The following is a 19,080-nucleotide window of genomic DNA, read 5'->3' on the forward strand; positions in this document are numbered from 1 at the left end:
TGAGGTTTATTGTACTAACAGAAAATGTGCAATCTGCATTTAAACAGAATTTGACCGGTGCAAAAGTATGGGCACCTCAACATAAAAGTGACATTAATATTTTGTAGATCCTCCTTTTGCAAAAATCACAGCCTCTAGTCGCTTCCTGTAGCTTTTAATGAGTTCCTGGATCCTGGATGAAGGTATATTTGACCATTCCTGTTTACAAAACAATTCCAGTTCAGTTAAGTTTGATGGTCGCTGAGCATGGACAGCACGCTTCAAATCATCCCACAGATTTTCAATGGTATTCAGGTCTGGGGACTGGGATGTTCATTCCAGAACATTGTAATTGTTTCTCTGCATGAATGCCTGAGTAGATTTTGAGCGGTGTTTTGGATCATTGTCTTGCTGAAATATCCATCCCCTGCGTAACTTCAACTTCGTCACTGATTCTTGCACATTATTGTCAAGAATCTGCTGATACTGAGTTGAATCCATGCGACCCTCAACTTTAACAAGATTCCCGGTGCCGGCATTGGCCACACTGCCCCAATGCATGATGGAACCTCCACCAAATTTTCTGTGGGTAGCAAGTGCTTTTCTTGGAATGCCGTTTTTTTTTGCCTCCATGCATAACGCCTTTTTGTATGACCAAACAACTCAATCTTTGTCTCATCAGTCCACAGGACCTTCTTCCAAAGTGTAACTGGCTTGTCCAAATGTGCTTTTGCATACCTCAGGCGACTCTGTTTGTGGCGTGCTTGCAGAAATGGCTTCTTTCGCATCACTCTCCCATACAGCTTCTCCTTGTGCAACGTGCGCTGTATTGTTGACTGATGCACATTGACACAAGATCAATGGCAAGATGATGCTGCCGGTCTTTGGAGGTGGTCTGTGGATTGTCCTTGACTGTTCTCACCATTCTTCTTCTCTGCCTTTCTGATATTTTTCTTGGCCTGCCACTTCTGGGCTTAACAAGAATTGTACCTGTGTTCTTCCATTTCCTTACTATGTTCCTCACAGTGGAAACTGACAGTTTAAATCTCTGAGACAACTTTTTGTATCCGTCCCCTGAACAACTATGTTGAATAATCTTTGTTTTCAGATCATTTGAGAGTTGTTTTGAGGAGCCCATGATGCCACTCTTCATAGGAGATTCAACTAGGACAACAACTTGCAAGTGGCCACCTTAAATACCTTTTCTCATGATTGCATACACCAGCCTATGAAGTTCAAAGCTCAATGAGGTTACAAAACCAATTTACTGCTTTAGTAAGTCAGTAAAAAGTAGTTAGGAGTGTTCAAATCTAGAAATTGATAAGGGTGCCTATACTTTTGCACCGGTCAAATTTTGTTTAAATGCGGATTGCACATTTTCTGTTAGTACAATAAACCTCATTTCAATCCAGAAATATTACTCAGTCCATCAGTTATTAGATATATGAAACTGAAATAGCTGTTGCAAAAACCAGAATTGTTATAAAGAAAAAAGGTTAACATTAATAGGGGTGCACAAACTTTATCATATGACTGTACATAATGGGATAGAATCTTGAAGATGGGAATAACCCTTTAATGCAATTTCCAAGCATTATGCCATTATGAGAAAACCTGTTGTAAAAATATTTGAAAAACAAAAATTGCACCATGTGAGCAGGGCCTTAAAGTGAACCTCTTGGCATAAGTGAGGCTGTACCCTTTTGAGCTTGACACGTAAATGTTGATTTTATTGATGAAAAAGTTATTTTTCTGTATGTATTTATGACACCAAGAACATCTCAAACGATAAACATTGCTGTTCCTGTTGTGTTCTTTTTTTCTTTCTACATCGCCTTTAATTTGCCGTTTTCCATTGCTAATGTGAGTGTTTTGTATGTTTTCTCCCCGTGTGTGTTGTTTTTTTTCTTTTAACTTACAGTGCAAGCTTCACATAAAAGTGTGCCGAGCCAAGGATGTCCCAGCATTCACCTGCTTTTTGCAGTAATGTGTCCCTGCCATTTGTGTTCCTCGACACAGATCACTAATTACTCATTTAACGCATCATGTTTGGCTGCCCGCGGGGGAGACTGCGTGCACTCGGACTTTGTCTTGTTGCTGGGAAGCGAATGTTGCCGAGCCTGGCCTGCTCAGATTGGCAGGAATGCGTTGCCTATCATAATTGTGCTCCTGCTAGCTAAAATCTGTCTAATCCTTGAAGACCTTGCCTGCATGTATTTAGACTGGACCAGAACTGTACTCAATGGACTATACACAACGGTTACATGTAGTCACCTGACCACTAAGCCATATGCACATGGCTACCGTTTAGAGCATATTCTTCAATCCACCATAATTCCTGAAGTTTTGATACGGAAACACAGATTATGTGACCAGATTATGTATTTTGATGTCGTATAACTCGAGAGAACAGGCTGAAATTTGGCTAAAAAAACCTATCTGTTCTCGTAAAGTGCCAATAATTCCTCTTTGGTACCAGTGTGAACCGTTTCACTCTGCATTGCACATCTAATTTGTAGAAACCCCATTGACAGCTCCACAGTAAGAAAATGCTTCACACTGGTTAAGAGGTCTGATATAAAATGGCAGCCGAATGCTAAGAGCGTGAATGCCGCTAACTGACAAACAAATGAAGAACACAGTAGCTAATATTCTCCATGTATTTAATCTCTCGTGAAAATGCTTTGGAGGAAGTAAAGGCCTCCGCTTTAATGCAGCAGCTTGATCTCTAATTCCCTTCCGAGCCTCGGACAGTATTGCAGGGCCCTCTTGTTTGGCAAGGCAACTGGCTTACAAAGCAACAAGACCTTTCCTTTTTATAGAAGTATTACTTAGTTCTAATAAATGTCACTTTTAAGTAACCCTCACGTCTGTACTTCAGCGAGCAGGAGATTTCTGTATGTTTGTGTGTGAAGGAGCTCCTTTACTCCGCACATTACCGTTCTTTTCATTTTCCAACCCTGACATTCACAGCCCATCCTGTGTTGGCATACATGGTAAGAAAACTGACTAAACTGTGTCTTGTATTCTCTTTCTATGCGGTTCCTTCCCGGACAGCAGCTTTCCCTTTACGATACATTCCAAGAAGTGGCGACCCATGTTTACCTTTTGACTTCTGGATTTCTTTCTCCTCTGACGCTGTTTTGCCTGATCCCTCTCTGCTCATAGCTAGGTAGCCTGTCTCTTTTCTAAGCTCGCCTGGGTCACGGCTTACCTAATTCTGCACTTCGCACTATGCCTGCAGCTGAACCCCTCACGTGCCAGAATGCATCCGATGCGCATCTTTTATGCTTGATATTGCCTTGATGGAGCCTATTATTTATTTTTATTTTTTTTTGCACTGCCTAAACATGGCTCTGGGTGGTGTTTAATATAGGATGGACCACTATGCAAGGAGTACCAAGCAAGGGCATTGGGGGTATACGGGTTTAGTGATGGTTAAAGCTTTAGATGACAAATCAGAAACCAGTTTCCTTTCCATTAGTTGTGTCCAGTCACCCATTACGCTAAGGCTCTTCATGTTGTGTGTTGTAGTTTTACTCGTTGTACAGTAAATGTACAGTTTTTGTATACTTTCTAATACATGTGCCCAGATCCGTGCCCACTGCAGTACCATATTTTATAGTATTTTTTTTTTACAATGAAACTTTGATTAATCTCAGGAATTTGAACCAAAGCTGCATTTAGTGTTTTTAGTTACTTAGCTAGTGAGATTACCAAGGCTGGCGAGAATAATCCAAACAAAGCATTGCATCACGTATATTACGTAGCCTGCATGCTACACTATATGGCAATGTCTTTAATGTTACATTTAGACAATTTTTTTTAAATTAAAAGTTTTATTTAAGGATAAAAAAAAATCTAAACGTTTCCAAGTTAGTGTTTTCCACCAGCCTTAATTCCATGACATATCCCTGGGCCATGTTTAGCACTATACCGCTGCACTTGTATGTCTTTCTTTTTGTGTCTATACTTTTTCCACAGTAGTCCTTGGCTGTGCACGGAGTAAGTGGCTTCCTTCCAATCTGTTTGGGTGTGCTTTCCCTGCCCGCATGTAAGTATATCACAGGTCTGGATATCTACTCTGGATGAATGCTGGAGAACGTGGGCTTGTTTGAACTAACAAAAAGTAACGGTAACTTTGTTATCTGGCTACATCAAATATGCAGCCAACATGAGGGCGCAGGGAGAAGATGTACAGGTTTCTGGATAGTCTTTTCAGCGCTGCCTTCTAAGAAAAAAGTGATATCTAAGGAACAGAAAAGTCTAAAATACTTAAAATATTCAATCACAAGCAGGATAACTTAGTGTCATAATTATTAACCCTAAATACATTGTCAAGACTATTTCTACATATAGAAAACTTTTCTCAGTCCCTTATCTATCATCTATCAGTTCTGTCTTTGGGTTACTGTCTAGTTTTATGAAAACCCCCACCAAACACCTTAGGAGTACTTTGCACGCTGCGACATCGCTAGCCGATTGTAGCGATGCCGAGCGTGATAGTCCCCGCCCCCGTCGCAGATGCGATATCTTGTGATAGCTGCCGTTATTAACATTATCGCTATGGCAGCTTCACACGCACTTACCTGCCCGGCGACCCACCTCCTTCCTAAGGGGGCGGGTCGTGCGGCGTCACAGCGACGTCACACAGCGGCCGGCCAATAGAAGCGGAGGGGCGGAGATGAGCGGGTTGTAAACATCCCGCCCACCTCCTTCCTTTCTCATTGCAGGCGGGACGCAGGTAAGGAGATGTTCCTAGCTCCTACGGCTTCATACACAGCGATGTGTGCTGCCGCAGGAACAAGGAACAACATCGTACCTGTCACTGCAGCGAAATTATGGAAATGACCGACACTACACCGATCACCGATTTTCGATGCTTTTGCGATCATTTATCGGTGCATCTAGGCTTTACACGTTGCGACGTCGTTACCGGCGCCGGATGTGCGTCACTTTCGATTTGACCCCGACGATATTGCAGTAGCGATGTTGCAATGTGCAAAGTGCCCCTTAGTCTTGCATCTACATTACTCCTGTTTGCTCTTTGTATAAAGGTAGATGTTCAGGTAATCAATCCAGTAGCAGCCTATTTACACCACATTTACCAACCTCTTCATATTGAACATTGACCCCAAAATTATAGAGGTTGTCCACTACTCATTCCCCATGTGCGGCTCCATAAAAATAGAAAGAGCCTTTACTCACCTCCAGTGTCGGCACAGTTCCAGTGATGTCAGAGCTCTCGAGCCCAGGGACCATTCAGCATCGGCTTCTCTCTCCCTGCCTTCGGAGGTTTAAGTAATGAACAGGAAGTGAGTGGTAACCGCAGCGCTGACTTGCTGAAGGCGGGGAGAAGGAAGCCAGGGCTAATTAGTCACGTGTCATAACAATATCACGTGAGCCCGAGTTCCGACATCACTGGAGGTGAGTATAGGCTTTTATTTTTATGGGGGCGCACATGGGGAATGAGAAGGGGTTTTACAAGTAGTGAACAACCCCTTTAATAGAATACCTATGTCAGCTGCTCAAAACTGCATATAAATATATATCATGAGACGTTCAGAAATCCAGTTGGTTCTTATGACTTTTTCTATTTAACCAGGAGTTGCAATGTAAAGCCGCATGCTACATTCTTCAATATGAACAGCCGTGTTTCCATACCTTCTTCATGCATTGTCTTGGCTCCCCCGTGTAATTCTGCTTGTTCTTGCCTTATTCCTCCTCCCCTTTTCCTGCTGCAATGGGAACAAATTCATGGGTCGTCATATTTTCTCATTGTAAAGAAACGTCCATTGTCCTCACCGCATCTTGTTTACCTGTCGTGCATTTGGTTTGATAGGGTGTATGCCATCTGGAAAGCTTGTGGATGCAACCTAAAGCTCGCTGTTTCTTTTTTTAATCCTGAACATGAAGCTGTGAACAGCACTAGGAATAATGTAATGTTATACTTTAATTTTTATATATAAAATATACCATTTGCCTTAAACTGTAGCTTTAGGAGTTTGAATACCAATGTTGTTGAAAATGTCTTTTTTTTTTTCCCGTTGTGAGACTTTTTTTTTCTACCTTGCATCCAGTGTTAATGCAGTATTCTACGATGCATATTGTAGGCACTTGTTACATGTTTGAATTTTTAATGGTGTTTGAACATTTGTGTATAAACTATTAAAACTATATAACTTTTTGAATACCATTTTGTATGCTAGACAGAGGACATGAAAATGTTGCCAGCACATAAAAATATATACTTTTACCCCACCTTGAGATTGCGTTTGTCCTTTTTTATGCTTATATAAATATTGCTTGTCTATTTTGTATATATTTCTTCTGTAAGATAAAGGTTCACATTACAGCCCTTGAGGAAAAGCTGTAAAAATTAATACCACCTGTAAAAGCTTATGCAGAATTAAAGGGAATCTCTCACCAGGTTTTTGTCAAATTCAAAGCAACATTATGTAGCGATAGAGACCCTGATTCCAGCATTGTGTCACTTACAGGGCTGCTTGCAGTATTTTTTATGAAATCACTCTTTTATAACTAGCAGATTATCACTAGAGGACTAGTAAAGCTGCTGCCATGTAGTCCTTAATCTCCATGAGCTCTATCTAAAGTGAAATCATGAACATATTGTTCCATTTGTACACAGTCACAAACCTGGCACTGATTGTCCACAATTTCACTGCAACCACAGATCTGCCGCAGATTTACCACAGATCTGCCACAGATTTATCTGTGTGTGTGACAGGGCCTTAACCCTGCGCTCACCACTATTTGGCAGCGTTCTGCATATGCACAATGTACACAGAAAGCTGTCAGTCATTGGTGTGAGTGGAGTTATTATACAAAGCTCAGAATTCTGATAACTGGTAGAACTTTATCAGATAAAACAGTAATTTTATCAAAACTGCAGCAAACAGCCCAGTAAGTGATACATCCCTGGAATCTCTGTCTCAATATCATGTTGCTCCCAGATAGGGTAGCAAAAATCTGGAGACAGATTCACTTTAAAGGGGTTTAAAAGTTAATGTTAATCAATAGATCTTGGAATAATAATAAATTCCACAATTGGATGTGTTTAAAAAAAAAAAATATGCCCCTGTGCTGAGATAATCTTATATATGTGCCCCTGCTATGTACTGTGTAATGGATGTGTCTGACCGTAAAGGGACATGGTCTGATCATACCACATCTCCTGAGCAGGAGAGGAACTAAAAAATTATAAAGACATTACAGTACAGGATCGTAAATAATTCTTTTGTTGAAGTAAAACATTTTTTGAAAAAAAACGGCAGGGAAATCTTTTACCTCACAAAAAGAATCACCTATGATCTCCTGCTGTCATGTCTTATTTTTCCATTGCGTGTGCCCCTCCCCAAAAGCTGCGGTATAATCAGACCATGTCCCTGTACTGTCAGACAAGGCAAGAGAGTATACAGATATTACAGCATGAGATCATAATTCTTTTTGTGAGGTAAAACATTTCCCTGCCTGTTTCTAAAAATGTTTTACCTCAAAGTACAAAAACATACAGTTATCAATGTATTATTATTCCAAGATCTATTGATTAAAATTAACTTTGTGGGGAAAAAACCTTTAACTTTCCCTACCATAATAATGCAATAGATAAGCAACAACTAAAGTAATGGATAGGCCTGTGGTGGCCATCGCTCTGTTCCATCTAGGTATCCCAAATTGATAGTCAAAGTGCAGCTCCATTCAGTCTGTAGCAGCCGTTGCTGTTCACTGCAGAACAGCTCCTATTTTTTTGCAGCTCCTTTTAAACTTTTTTTTTTTAAAAAAACGCAATTACTGGAGCAAAAAGAGCTGATCGGTGGGATACCAGACCCCCTCCAATGATGTGGTGACCTATCACAAGAATAAGTCATAAGTATGCTGTGACTGGACAACTCAGGTCTAGGCATGTATCTCTGTAGACAGCATTGGCAGCTGATACAGTTTATAGGAACCTTAGCTGACTCCAAATTTTGGAGAACACTTCAGAAAAATACATACAGATTACAAGTATTTAGTCAGCCACCAATTGTGCAAGTTCTCCCACTTAAAAAGATGAGAGAGGCCTGTAATTGACATCATAGGTAGACCACAACTATGAGAGACAAAAGGAGAAAACAAATCCTTAAAATCACTTTGCCTGATTTGGCAAGATTTTTTTTAAATTATTGGTGGCTGGCTAAGGCTGCTTTCACACTACGTTTTTTTAACATGCGTCATGAACGTTTTTTTAACGCAAAAACGGATCCAGTGCAAATGCATTTTCATTTCAATGCATTTGCAATGAACTCGCGTCAACATGCGTTCACATTCGTTTGCGTGCGTTATAGTGAGGATCCAGCGGCTTGCAGTTTTTTAACTTTTTTCAAAAACGCTACTTGTAGCGTTTTTGAGCTGCGTCCAAATACTGTTTTCGCTGGATCCTGACTATACTGCACGCAAACGCATGTGAACGCTGGCATGCTGATAGACAGGGTCCTGCTTGCTCTACTGAGCATGCCCAGAAACCAGCCTGGCGTGAACAGTCTCTCTCTCCCCCTCCCTCTCTCTCTCTCTCCCCCCTCTCTCTCCTCTCTCTCTCTCCCACCTGAGAGTGGCAGACACTCGTAACCAAGGTTAATATCAGGTAACCAAGCAAAGCGCTTTGCTTAGTTACCCGATGTTTACCTTGGTTACGTGTGCAGGGAGCAGGCAGCCCGACTTCTAGCAGCTGGGGACGCTCGTAACCAAGGTAAATATCGGGTATCCAAGCAAAGCACTTTGCTTAGTTACCCGATGTTTACCTTGGTTACCAGCGTCTGCAGCGGTCAGATGCCGGCTCCCAGTCTATCACGTTCAGTTCTCCTCACTCCCGATCACATGACTCCAATGCCCGCCCATAAACGTCAAGTGGCATGATCCTGCAAAATAACACATGCGTTTGCATGCGTTTTTCTTTGTAAAAACAGGATCCACTTTTACAGCAACAAGACGCATGTTAAAAAAACGTAGTGTGAAAGCAGCCTAAATACTTGTTCTCCCAACTGTATCTCGTGCACTCCCATGAGCCACTAAGGCCATGTACATAGGTGGAGTATTTGGAGAGGTTTTTTACCTCAGAATTTATAGCCAAAACCATAGTGGAACAATCAGAGGGAAAGTATAATGAAACTTGGCACCACTTCTGTATTTATCACCCACTCCTGGTTTTGGCTACAAATACTGAGGTAATAACTCACCAAATACTCACCGTGTGCACGCGGCCTGAATGTCTAGATCTCGCCACACAGTGTGTAGTAATCTGCTTCCAGATTTTGGCAACACTTTTTATAAATGTACTGTTGTATGTTTGGCATGTCTGTCACATCTATTCTATGTTTTCATTGTGTCTTACACACACACACACACACACACACACACAGACACACACACAGACACACACACAGACACACACACAGACACACACACACACACACACACACACACACAAATACATACACATACATACATACACATACATACATACATACATACACATACACACACACACATTATCTATAGATTTTCAGAAAACCTACAAACCTTACTAAATGGATAGAACTTGCAGTCCAGTTTGTGTTTTTCCTAGTACAATAAGCAACGTTTCAATGACTGACACAGTAGACATTACACAATCAGTCCTCACTGTACGCTCTCGAAACCATTGTTTAATGCCCACCACTGTCTACCACCGGCTGCTGACTGTTTTGAGCATAGTAATAGCCGCAAAATGAAATCACTTCTAAAAAAATAATCTCCTTTGTATTATTGCTCTAAAAGCAGGAAAAACACAGTTTGAATAGCTGGAATTGTTTCTGTACGATCTATAGGTCTGTGCCCTACTTTACTAAAAGTTTCTAAAAAGTCAGTAAGTTCAATTTTCCTATTGAATTTCAAAAATAAATTGCGAATTCAAATAATTTTTGGAGACCGCTACAATATTGGACTAGGTATTATAGTAAACGAGAAGAAGGCACACATAAAGGTAAGTTTCTATGCAATTCCTCCCCGCCTCCCTTATTTAAAAGGGATCTGTCACAAGATTTTTGCTAGCTTATCTGAGAGCGGCATAATGTAGAGACTGAGACCCTTATTCCAGCGATGTATCACTTACTGAGCTGCTTCCTGTAGTTTTATAAAATCATTTTTATCTGCTGCAGCTCTACCAGTTCTCTGAATGCTGAGCTCTGTATAACCCCGCCCACACCACTGATTGGCAGCTTTCTGTGTACAATCAGTGGTGGGGGCAGGGTTGGACTACCTGGTAGCAGGTTTTCTACTCTTGTAGTGATAATCTGTTGATAAAAGGATTTTAGAAAAACAACACTATGTAGACAAGAATGTGACACATCGCTGGAATCAGGATGTCTGTCTCTACATTATGCGGCTCAAAGTAGGTAGCAAAACCCTGGTGACAGATTCTGTTTAAAACACTGGTCAGATAACTTTCATGAAGTGTTTGTGGGTATGTGATGATCAGTATATTTACAATATCGTTATTCTGAATCAAACATTCTACCTAGTTGCCTCTGAAAAGATAATTTTTATTTTCTTGAATTTAACAGTATGAGCATTTTCAAGTAAGAAAAAAACCCTTATACCATGCAGTGCTGGCAGCTAAATATAACTTTTAAAAAGTTGTGTATGTGTTCGTTAAAAGTGACCCATTAATGATATTTCAAAGCAAAACTTGCTAGGAACAACAATAAAATGATCTTAAAAGGAATCAGAATGACGACCAGCCCCCCCCCCCCCCCACCCCTCCCACCAAACTGCTTATACTGTCATATAGCTTGGTGAAAGATAAACTAATCCAACTGTACATTTGTTTCTAAAAGCAGCCTCTCAATCGTTGAAAAATCCAGGTTTTCATCCATATGCAAATGATTTAACGTGCTATAGGCATAGTATGAGAACTTCATGAGCCTTGTAGGGGTTGTCCACTACTTTGACATTGATGGCCTATCCTACAACACGCCGCACCCCCGCCGATCAGCTGATCTCTGTCCTGGCTGCAGCAGCAGGGGGCCGGAAATGCTCAGTTCCGGAGCTGCTCCGTCTCCTGATAGTGGTTGGATACCGCACATCCATCTCCCATTCTAATCAATAGGAAGCAGATGTGTAGTACCCGGCTGCCATCAGAAGAAGGAGCAGAGCAAGAACTGAGCATTTCCAATATAAGAAAGAAGAGAGCACCACTAGATCATATGAGATCTAAACCAAATACATGCCAAAAACAAACATAGTGACAAAACCAAGAAAAGACTGACATATAAACATTTGGGATCTCAGAATAAAGTTTACAAAATATTTTATTATTCTTGAAGGACAAACATCATTAACACACAATTAAAATACAGAAGCACGTTCTTGTAAAGAATCTGTGCTTTCCTCCCACACTGTTAGGCTATGTGCGCACGTTGCGTACAGTCACTGCAGAAATTTCTGCAGCAATCTGAAGAGCACACGTGCGCTTCAAATCGCTGCAGAAAATGTCCGTAGTGAAAACAAAAAAAGCCGATTCCATGCGCTCTGCCTGCAGCTCCTCCCATAGACAGGAGCTGCCGGCAAAGTGCATGGAAGAAGTGACGTCACTTCTTAGAACGCGCGCTTCAGGCAGCAGCCGCAGCGCTGCGCTCTAAAACGCCACGTGCGCACAGCCCCTGCACAATCTCCATAGATTATGCAGGGGACGCAGGACGCATGCAGTGACGCTGCGCTTTGTAACTGCATGTAATTACGCAACGTGCGCACATAGCCTTAGGGCAAATAAATAGATATATTCAATACGCATGGGAGTGTGGGCTTTTTTGTCCTCCCGCACTATTCATTTATGGGGCTCCAGGCTTTTTGATGCTTTAACCCATTCCATCCCTGAACGGCCTTTTGACGCAGGAGGTTCCGCTTTGGTTAGGTAATATAGGGTAGCTATGATTTCAGCTTTATGGCTGTGGCATGTGAATTTTCCATGCAGCTAGGACATTGATGGTGCTATTATATTGCAAATGTTGGATTTTGGATATTTGAATGCTTTATAGATGCACTCCTTCTTGCTGCCATAGCTGCTCCTTTAATCTATTCACACACCTGCCAAAATACCCACTTTGATTAATAGCAGTGATAAGTGAAAATTCCTTTGTCAAGAAGATACTGATGTAGATAAAATGCTATATGTGATGTATTGCTGGTTGCTTATCAAATGAGCCCCATAAATGAATAGTAAGGCTACGTGCGCACACTGCGTTTTTTTTACGCTGCGTTTTTGGCCGCTAAAAATGCACAAAAACGCATAAAACCGCACCTACCGCAAGAACGTGCAAATAACGCATCGTGTTTTGGTGCATTTTTGGCTGCGTTTTGCTGCGTTTTTCTGCATTTTTCCAATGTATTGCATGGGAGAAAAAGGCAGGAAAGAATTGACATGTCCATTTTTTTTTAAGCTCAAAAACGCAGCTTAAAAAAAAAGTTGTGTGCGGACAGCAAAATTGAAAATTCATAGACTTTTCTGGGGAAGCAAAGTCATACAGTTTTGAGCCCAAAAACACACCCAAAAACCACGCAAAAACGCTGCGAAAAAACGCACTGTGTGCACATAGCCTTAGGCCCCTTTCACACGTCAGTGATTCTGGTACGTTTGTGCTTTTTTTTAAACGTACCAGAATCACTGACATACGCAGACCCATTCTAATGAATGGGTCTGCTCACATGTCAGTGATTTGTCACTGCACGTGTCTCCATGCGGCGTACCCGCATGTGCGTGATTGCTGCACGGAGACATGTCCATTTTTTTCTGGCATCACTGATGTTCCACGGACCACGTAGTGGTGTGGTCCGTGAAACACGTGCCAGAAAAAAACGTGCATTTAAAATAATAAACATTTTAACTCACCCGGCGTCCAGCGATGTCCTCTGCAGCCCGTTCTCCCTGCTGCTTCTGTGCCGGCTGATTACTGTCGTGCATATTCATTATGCGCGACACAGCCGACCTGGAAGCAGCTCCTGCAGGGGTCACCGCCGGTCGGATGCTGCACCGCGGGAGCGATCAGCACCATGGACAGCGGGAGCGGGCGCAGGTGAGTGAATCTCTAAGTGCAATCACGGGCCACGGAGAACGGAGCCCGGATTGCACTTAGACAACCCACGTGTGCCGTGATTTTCGGCACACGCAGGGACATGTGCGTGTTTTACACGCCAGTGAAAAACGTCTGTGTTTTTCACTGACGTGTGAAACGGGCCTTAGGGGGGACAAAAAAGCCCACACTCCTATGCGTATTGCCACGCTGGGTGGCTTCCACAATATATCTATTTGTTTGCCCTGTGTGGGAGGAAAGCACAGATTCTTTACAAGAACGTACTTCTGTATGTTTCTTTTAAATGATTTTAATTGTGTGCTAATGATGTTTGTCCTTGTTGAGTAAACTTTATTCTGAGATCTCAAATGTTTACATGTCAGTCTTTTCTTGGTTTGGAACTGAGCATTTCCAGCTCCCTGCTGCCGCCGCCGGGACCGAGATTACCGATGATCAGCAGGGTTTCGGCATGTTGGACCCCGGCAAGCCAGACATTGATGACCTATCCTACAAGTAGGCTATCAATGTTAAAGTAGTGAACAACCCCTTTAATAACCAAATTCCTTGCCTCACACCCACCTTTTTCTGCTTCACTGGCAGCTCTTTGGCTGAGGAATCAAGCAATTGATTTGTCAATCAAAACAGAAGAAGGTGGCTCTTGAAATTTAAATGAGAAAACTGGCTTGCAAAATTATCATTGGTCGGCAGCACATCCACTTCTATAAATTTCCTACCTATTGTGTTAAAGGACCCTTACTGTATATAAGCAGAGTTGTAATCTGGAGATAAGTGATGGCAAACAAACTTAACCATGACATAACCGGTGGCCAAAATGTATAGTTTTGACTAATTTATCCAACCCTTGGCCATCAGTCCTTTTCCTTTTTGTCTATGAGGGCAGCTTAATCTGTTAAAAATTTGATATTACATGGTAGCTCCTTCATTCTGTGTCTTGATATATTTTATGGTCCATTGCCATCCAGTTGAATATTATAAATAAGTGGTGCCCAAAAAAAATATTCAAGGTCTATGGTCAACCTACTACCTCAACTTTCCAGTTATAATGGTCTACATTTACAAGTTAGCTACAGCAAAATGAGATCTGGAACTGGGCAGTACCAGAAAACATTTTGTCCATTACCACTAAGGCCCTATGCCCACACTGCTTAATTTGACACAGATTTTGACACCGATTTTCAGAAATCTGCAGCAAAATCTGCATGTCCATTGTGAAGCCAGCAAAGTCTGAGAATTCATAAGTGCTTTGCCCACGTTAAGTATTTTTCTCTTGCGTATTTGGTGCAGATTTCTTATTTTCTGCACCAAATACGAAAGGGAAAAATAAGCAATGTGGGCACAGCACTTCTAAATTCCCATAGACTTTGCTCGCTTCACAATAGACATGCAGATTTCTGAAAATACGCCTCAAAACTACACAGCGTAGGCACTGGGCCTTATTCTTCTTGGGCTTGTGGCATTTTTTAATTGCAGTTGTTGGATTTACATTACAAGACATCAACTGAGTGGCTAATATGCAGGCTCGATCTGGCCCACAGGAGAACAGGTAATTTCCCTTGTGGGCCCATGTACAGGAATATGCCACAAATTCTCTAACCCAGTGATCCCCCAACCTTTTTAACTTGGAGAACTACATTCAGCTCTGAGAGAGGGTTGCGAGCCACATCCAGATCCCCCACAATTCTTCTTGAGTGGTGACATCCACCTCCCTCTCCCCTCAAAGTAGCAACACCCAAAAACTTCATTACCAGTATAATGACAACAAAGGTTTTCTGGACAGAAATTACAAAGATGCACTATACTTACATCTAGAGGTTCCCACCTTACTCTGATTTGATATTCTCACATCAAAAACTCCCATCACACTATCGCATCAAGCACCTCCTCCGACTGGCAGTATCATCCTATCTCCAGATTACTATACTTAATTTATCTCTAAATCCCCACATCCAGTATATGCCAAGTCATATCTGCTCTTCTATTTGGGACTGCTCACAAAGGTCACCAAATGGAGACCATTTCTTAATTGCTGTTTGCAAGACCTTCTGCTTATGCACCCAACTGACAGCCAGCTGCGAGCCACACATCATAGTCTCGTGAGTTACATGTCGCTCTCGAGCCACAGGTTTTGGACCCCTGTCCTAACATGACCACACCAGTCCAACACTGTTGATACGGATGAACCGATATTCGTATTGTGTGCTGTGCTCGGTTTCCATAATTCTAGGATATGTGACTTACACTGTTGTGAATATAAAAGAGGTCATTCTGGAAAAAAGACCTTAATTTCCTAATGCCTATGGACTGTGTTTGGTATTCACATTGAAACTGACACACCAAACATAAGAATGGTGTTGTTAGAAAAAATGCAGACACTTTATAACATTCGACAACCACTTTAACAATTAGAACACAATGTGTAACAATGACCCTATGCTTTTACTGTTTTTGCCTTCCTTCCATTCATCGCAATCCAGATCACGTTACTAAGCCGGTAGGCCACCTTGTTATTTTTAAGCTAAGCTATGGAGGCTCAAGGTTGGTGTTGCAGTTTTGACCTATATTTCTTGTTCTTCACCATTTTTCTCTTTCCTCTTTTCTGTAGCTTCTTCTTTCTATAACCAGCCTGTTGACAGTCCTACACCTACTCTCTACCGGACAGTAAGGGGGCCAGAAGAGCTGCAGTAAGGGTTCATACACCCTTTAGAAGATTTGCCTCATGACTTGTGCCATTGTTCTTTCTTGCATATACTTTATGTGGATTACTTGTTCCTGTGTATTGGAGAGTGCATTTGCTTGCTCACTGAAGTATGCCATGGTTGTAAGTTACTGGTAAAGTAATGATGCTTTTGCAAGACATCTAAAGACCTGTTATGCAGGAATTGTCCAGAGGCCAAAGATCTGACCAGGTTCTAGATAGGTCTGGTCTCTAAAGTTGGCAGCAGTACCAAGTGACAGGGAGAAATATGTGCCTGCAAATGATCTGGACAATCTAAACTGACTTTTATATGGAGTATATCTGTGTTTAAAGTGACATGTAAACTGTGCTCATGTCATTCTACGAGCTTCACCAGCCAGTGAACCATGATACATTTTGGTGCGGGCTCGCACGTAAGACCAGAGTTAGTATTTTGTTACTGGTAATTCACTTCAGATTTATAATTATATATAAGATTACACATCATATTATAATTCTGCTATGTAAACAACCAAGGACATCGTCATTGAATTTTTTCTACCGTTGTTTTTCAGAAAATTTGCCCCACTCTGAAAGGGAGGCATTCAGGAGCTTTATAACTACTAAAACAATACCTGTGAAGGACAGGGGGAAAAGCACGTATACAAAAATATCTTTATGGCTGTCTATTCAGTTATTGCCCAAGAAGAACTGTCATCCATTCTACAAAAGAGCGTGTACTTACCCCAAAGGTGATCTTTAGCTAGGCAGGTGTTGCAGCTTCCTTCCATAAACCTATTCAATACCTGCATACCTCTTCCTATTCCGCTGTCAGTGAAAAGGAGAATAAGAAAAACGGTGTAGTGATGACTGCGTTGCTCGGAAGAAACAGAGACCAATGCACTTTGTCCAGATGAAGGGCGGTTTATCAACGCATTTCAGTCGTCACACTTCTTCCTCAGGAGTACCATCTAGTGGTTCTCCTAAGGAAGAAGTGTGACCACTGCGAAACACGTTGAGAAATAAACCACCCTTCATCTGAACCAAGTGTATTGGTCTCTGTTACTTCCCAGCAGTGCAGTCACTACCGCACTGTTTTTCTGGTTCTCCTGTATTGGTTTAAGCCTTAGGGCTCGTGGTTCCTGTGGTAGCTGGTTGTAGACTCTGGTCTTGTTGTGTGCTACATAGCTCAGCAAGGTGAGCACATACTCTGCAAATAACAATACTAATCCATTGGATAATACCCTATTTGAGTTGTTCTGTCTTATAGTTTTTCATTTGCTATTAGTGAAGCAGTATAGCCCTAATGAGTTGGGACCGCCCTCAGAGCACTTAAAAGCTCATTTGCATAATGGATCACAGTTTAACTTTCTCAGGGCATATGCAGCCAGAAATATATATTTGCGCTTGGGAGTTACAACCCTACCAAGCACTTTTATTGTTTTAGTAGATAATCGTAAAGGTTCTGGTAAACTCCCTTTATACCACTCCTCCAAGTATTAAGGGATGTAAAAAAGGGGAAGTTTTATACTTGGTTCAATCAGCTATTATCTTACTTTTTCCATATTTATTTTAGTCGTCAAAAGAGGAAAATTGCAATTAGCCTTTCAAGTGCCATCCCTGTGCTTTCTAGATTCTAATCTAAACAAAAGCCATTTGTTTTATTCTTAGGGGTACTTTGCACACTACGAGATCGCAAGCCGATGGTAGCGATGCCGAGCGCGATAGTCCCCGCCCCCGTCGCAGCTGCGATATCTTGTGATAGCTGCTGTAGCGAAAAATATCGCTACGGCAGCTTCACATGCACTTACCGGCCCTGCGACGTCGCTCTGGCCGGCGAACCGCCTCCTTCCTAAGGGGGCGGGTCGTGCGGCGTCACAGCGACGTCACACGGCAGGCGGCCAATAGAAGCAGGGGGGCAGAGATGAGCGGGACGTAAACATCCCGGCCACCTCCTTCCTTCCTCATTGCAGCCGGGACGCAGGTATGGTGATGTTCCTCGCTCCTGCAGCTTCATACACAACGATGTGTGCTGCCGCAGGGGAACGAGGAACAACATCATAACATCGGTCCTTCCGAAATTATGGAAATGACCGACACTACACCGATCATACGATTTCGACACTTTTGCGCTCGTTAATCGTAGTAAAAACAATTCACATACTCCGATGTCGACAGCGACACCGGATGTGGTCACTTTCAATTTGACCCCAACGACATCACACCTGCGATGTCGTAGTGTGCAAAGTACCCCTTAATGTTGCCATAAACGCCCTCTATATTACGATATTTTCCTTATATGTATTATAACGTTGCTTAAAATGCATTTTTTTTATCTTGGTAGAGAGAGATTTGTACAAGTTACAATTGTGCTTTTTGTATTTCAAATCAGATTGATAGTTAAGGTATGAAATGAGAGATTTATTCCTGGACATTTCTGCAAGTGTCACTTACAGGATAGTATTGCCAGAGCCTTTAATTCTTCCAAGTCCTATATTAGCAAGTAATGGGGTGGAAGCCATTTTTGTGTCATGAATAAAAGTATAAATTATTTTTGGTGTTAGATAAACGTGGTAGATGAACCTGGGTGACTGATTAATGCCATATTCCAGTTTGGTCTCGTGGTACAATCCAGCAGAACCGAGCAACTACTACATACCTGCCTAGGACCATGCTGCATGGGGCAGTTGTTACAGGGGAAGAGGGCGAATAATGGCAGATAGGGCTTAGTCATTCTGCCAAAGAGCCTATACTATGCAGAGTGGCCATAAAACGCTGAGTGGACCAGGATGTCACTTTCTCAATATATTCCTAAAAACCTCAAATTGTGTCTTTATAGGAGAGCATAGGGAAAATGACTTCCAGTGCACACATAATTCTGAAATAAAGCCTCTGGTAGGGAAACTAACATCAGTACTAGTTACCTTATGTACATTACACTACAACCATTTCTCAAGGTCCTTCTTTAAGCTGACCATACACTTTAGCTGTTAGCTATTCCTCTCATTCTCTCTACACATTGGGCTTACTGACAACCCACATTCACATTATAGGAGTGAGCTTTAAATTTAAGTGTCAAAGAGTGCTATCAACCACCACTCACTGACTGAAGCCGCACCTGGCATGCCTCTGTGATGAAAGCTGGCAGCTCCCAGGAGGAATAAAGTTAATTTTCTCCCAGTAGCCGGGTTTTCAGTAACATGGCTGGACAGCATTGAAAGGTCATTAACCTGCAGATTAACCTTATAGCTATATTTGGGTACATGACAGGTTCCTTTAAGTTTTTTTTCTTCAAGGCCTTGT

At 41.9% G+C, this 19,080-nt stretch overlaps 1 protein-coding gene across 8 annotated transcripts in view; it reads left to right on the top strand.

Moving 5' to 3' along the window:
* The window catches only part of SEPTIN11 (septin 11), a 146,604-nt gene extending 130,085 nt beyond the window's left edge, over nt 1–16,519 (top strand). The window contains exons 10-11 of one of the 8 annotated variants that reach the window (XR_012754400.1): nt 3,037–3,151; nt 15,706–16,519. Coding sequence is in view for 6 of the 8 variants with exons in the window: in XM_075352094.1 (XP_075208209.1) it covers nt 3,037–3,091 (55 nt within the window). In the remaining 2 variants the exon portion in view is untranslated. Of the gene's footprint in view, nt 1–1,900; nt 6,241–15,705 lie in introns of those variants that run through there. The other 7 variants (XR_012754399.1, XM_075352114.1, XM_075352121.1 and 4 more) reach the window with 7 other exon arrangements.
* Nucleotides 16,520–19,080: the final 2,561 nt, after the last annotated feature.

The sequence above is a fragment of the Anomaloglossus baeobatrachus genome, chromosome 1 (genome assembly GCF_048569485.1).
Source record: "Anomaloglossus baeobatrachus isolate aAnoBae1 chromosome 1, aAnoBae1.hap1, whole genome shotgun sequence".
NCBI lineage: Eukaryota > Metazoa > Chordata > Amphibia > Anura > Aromobatidae > Anomaloglossus > Anomaloglossus baeobatrachus.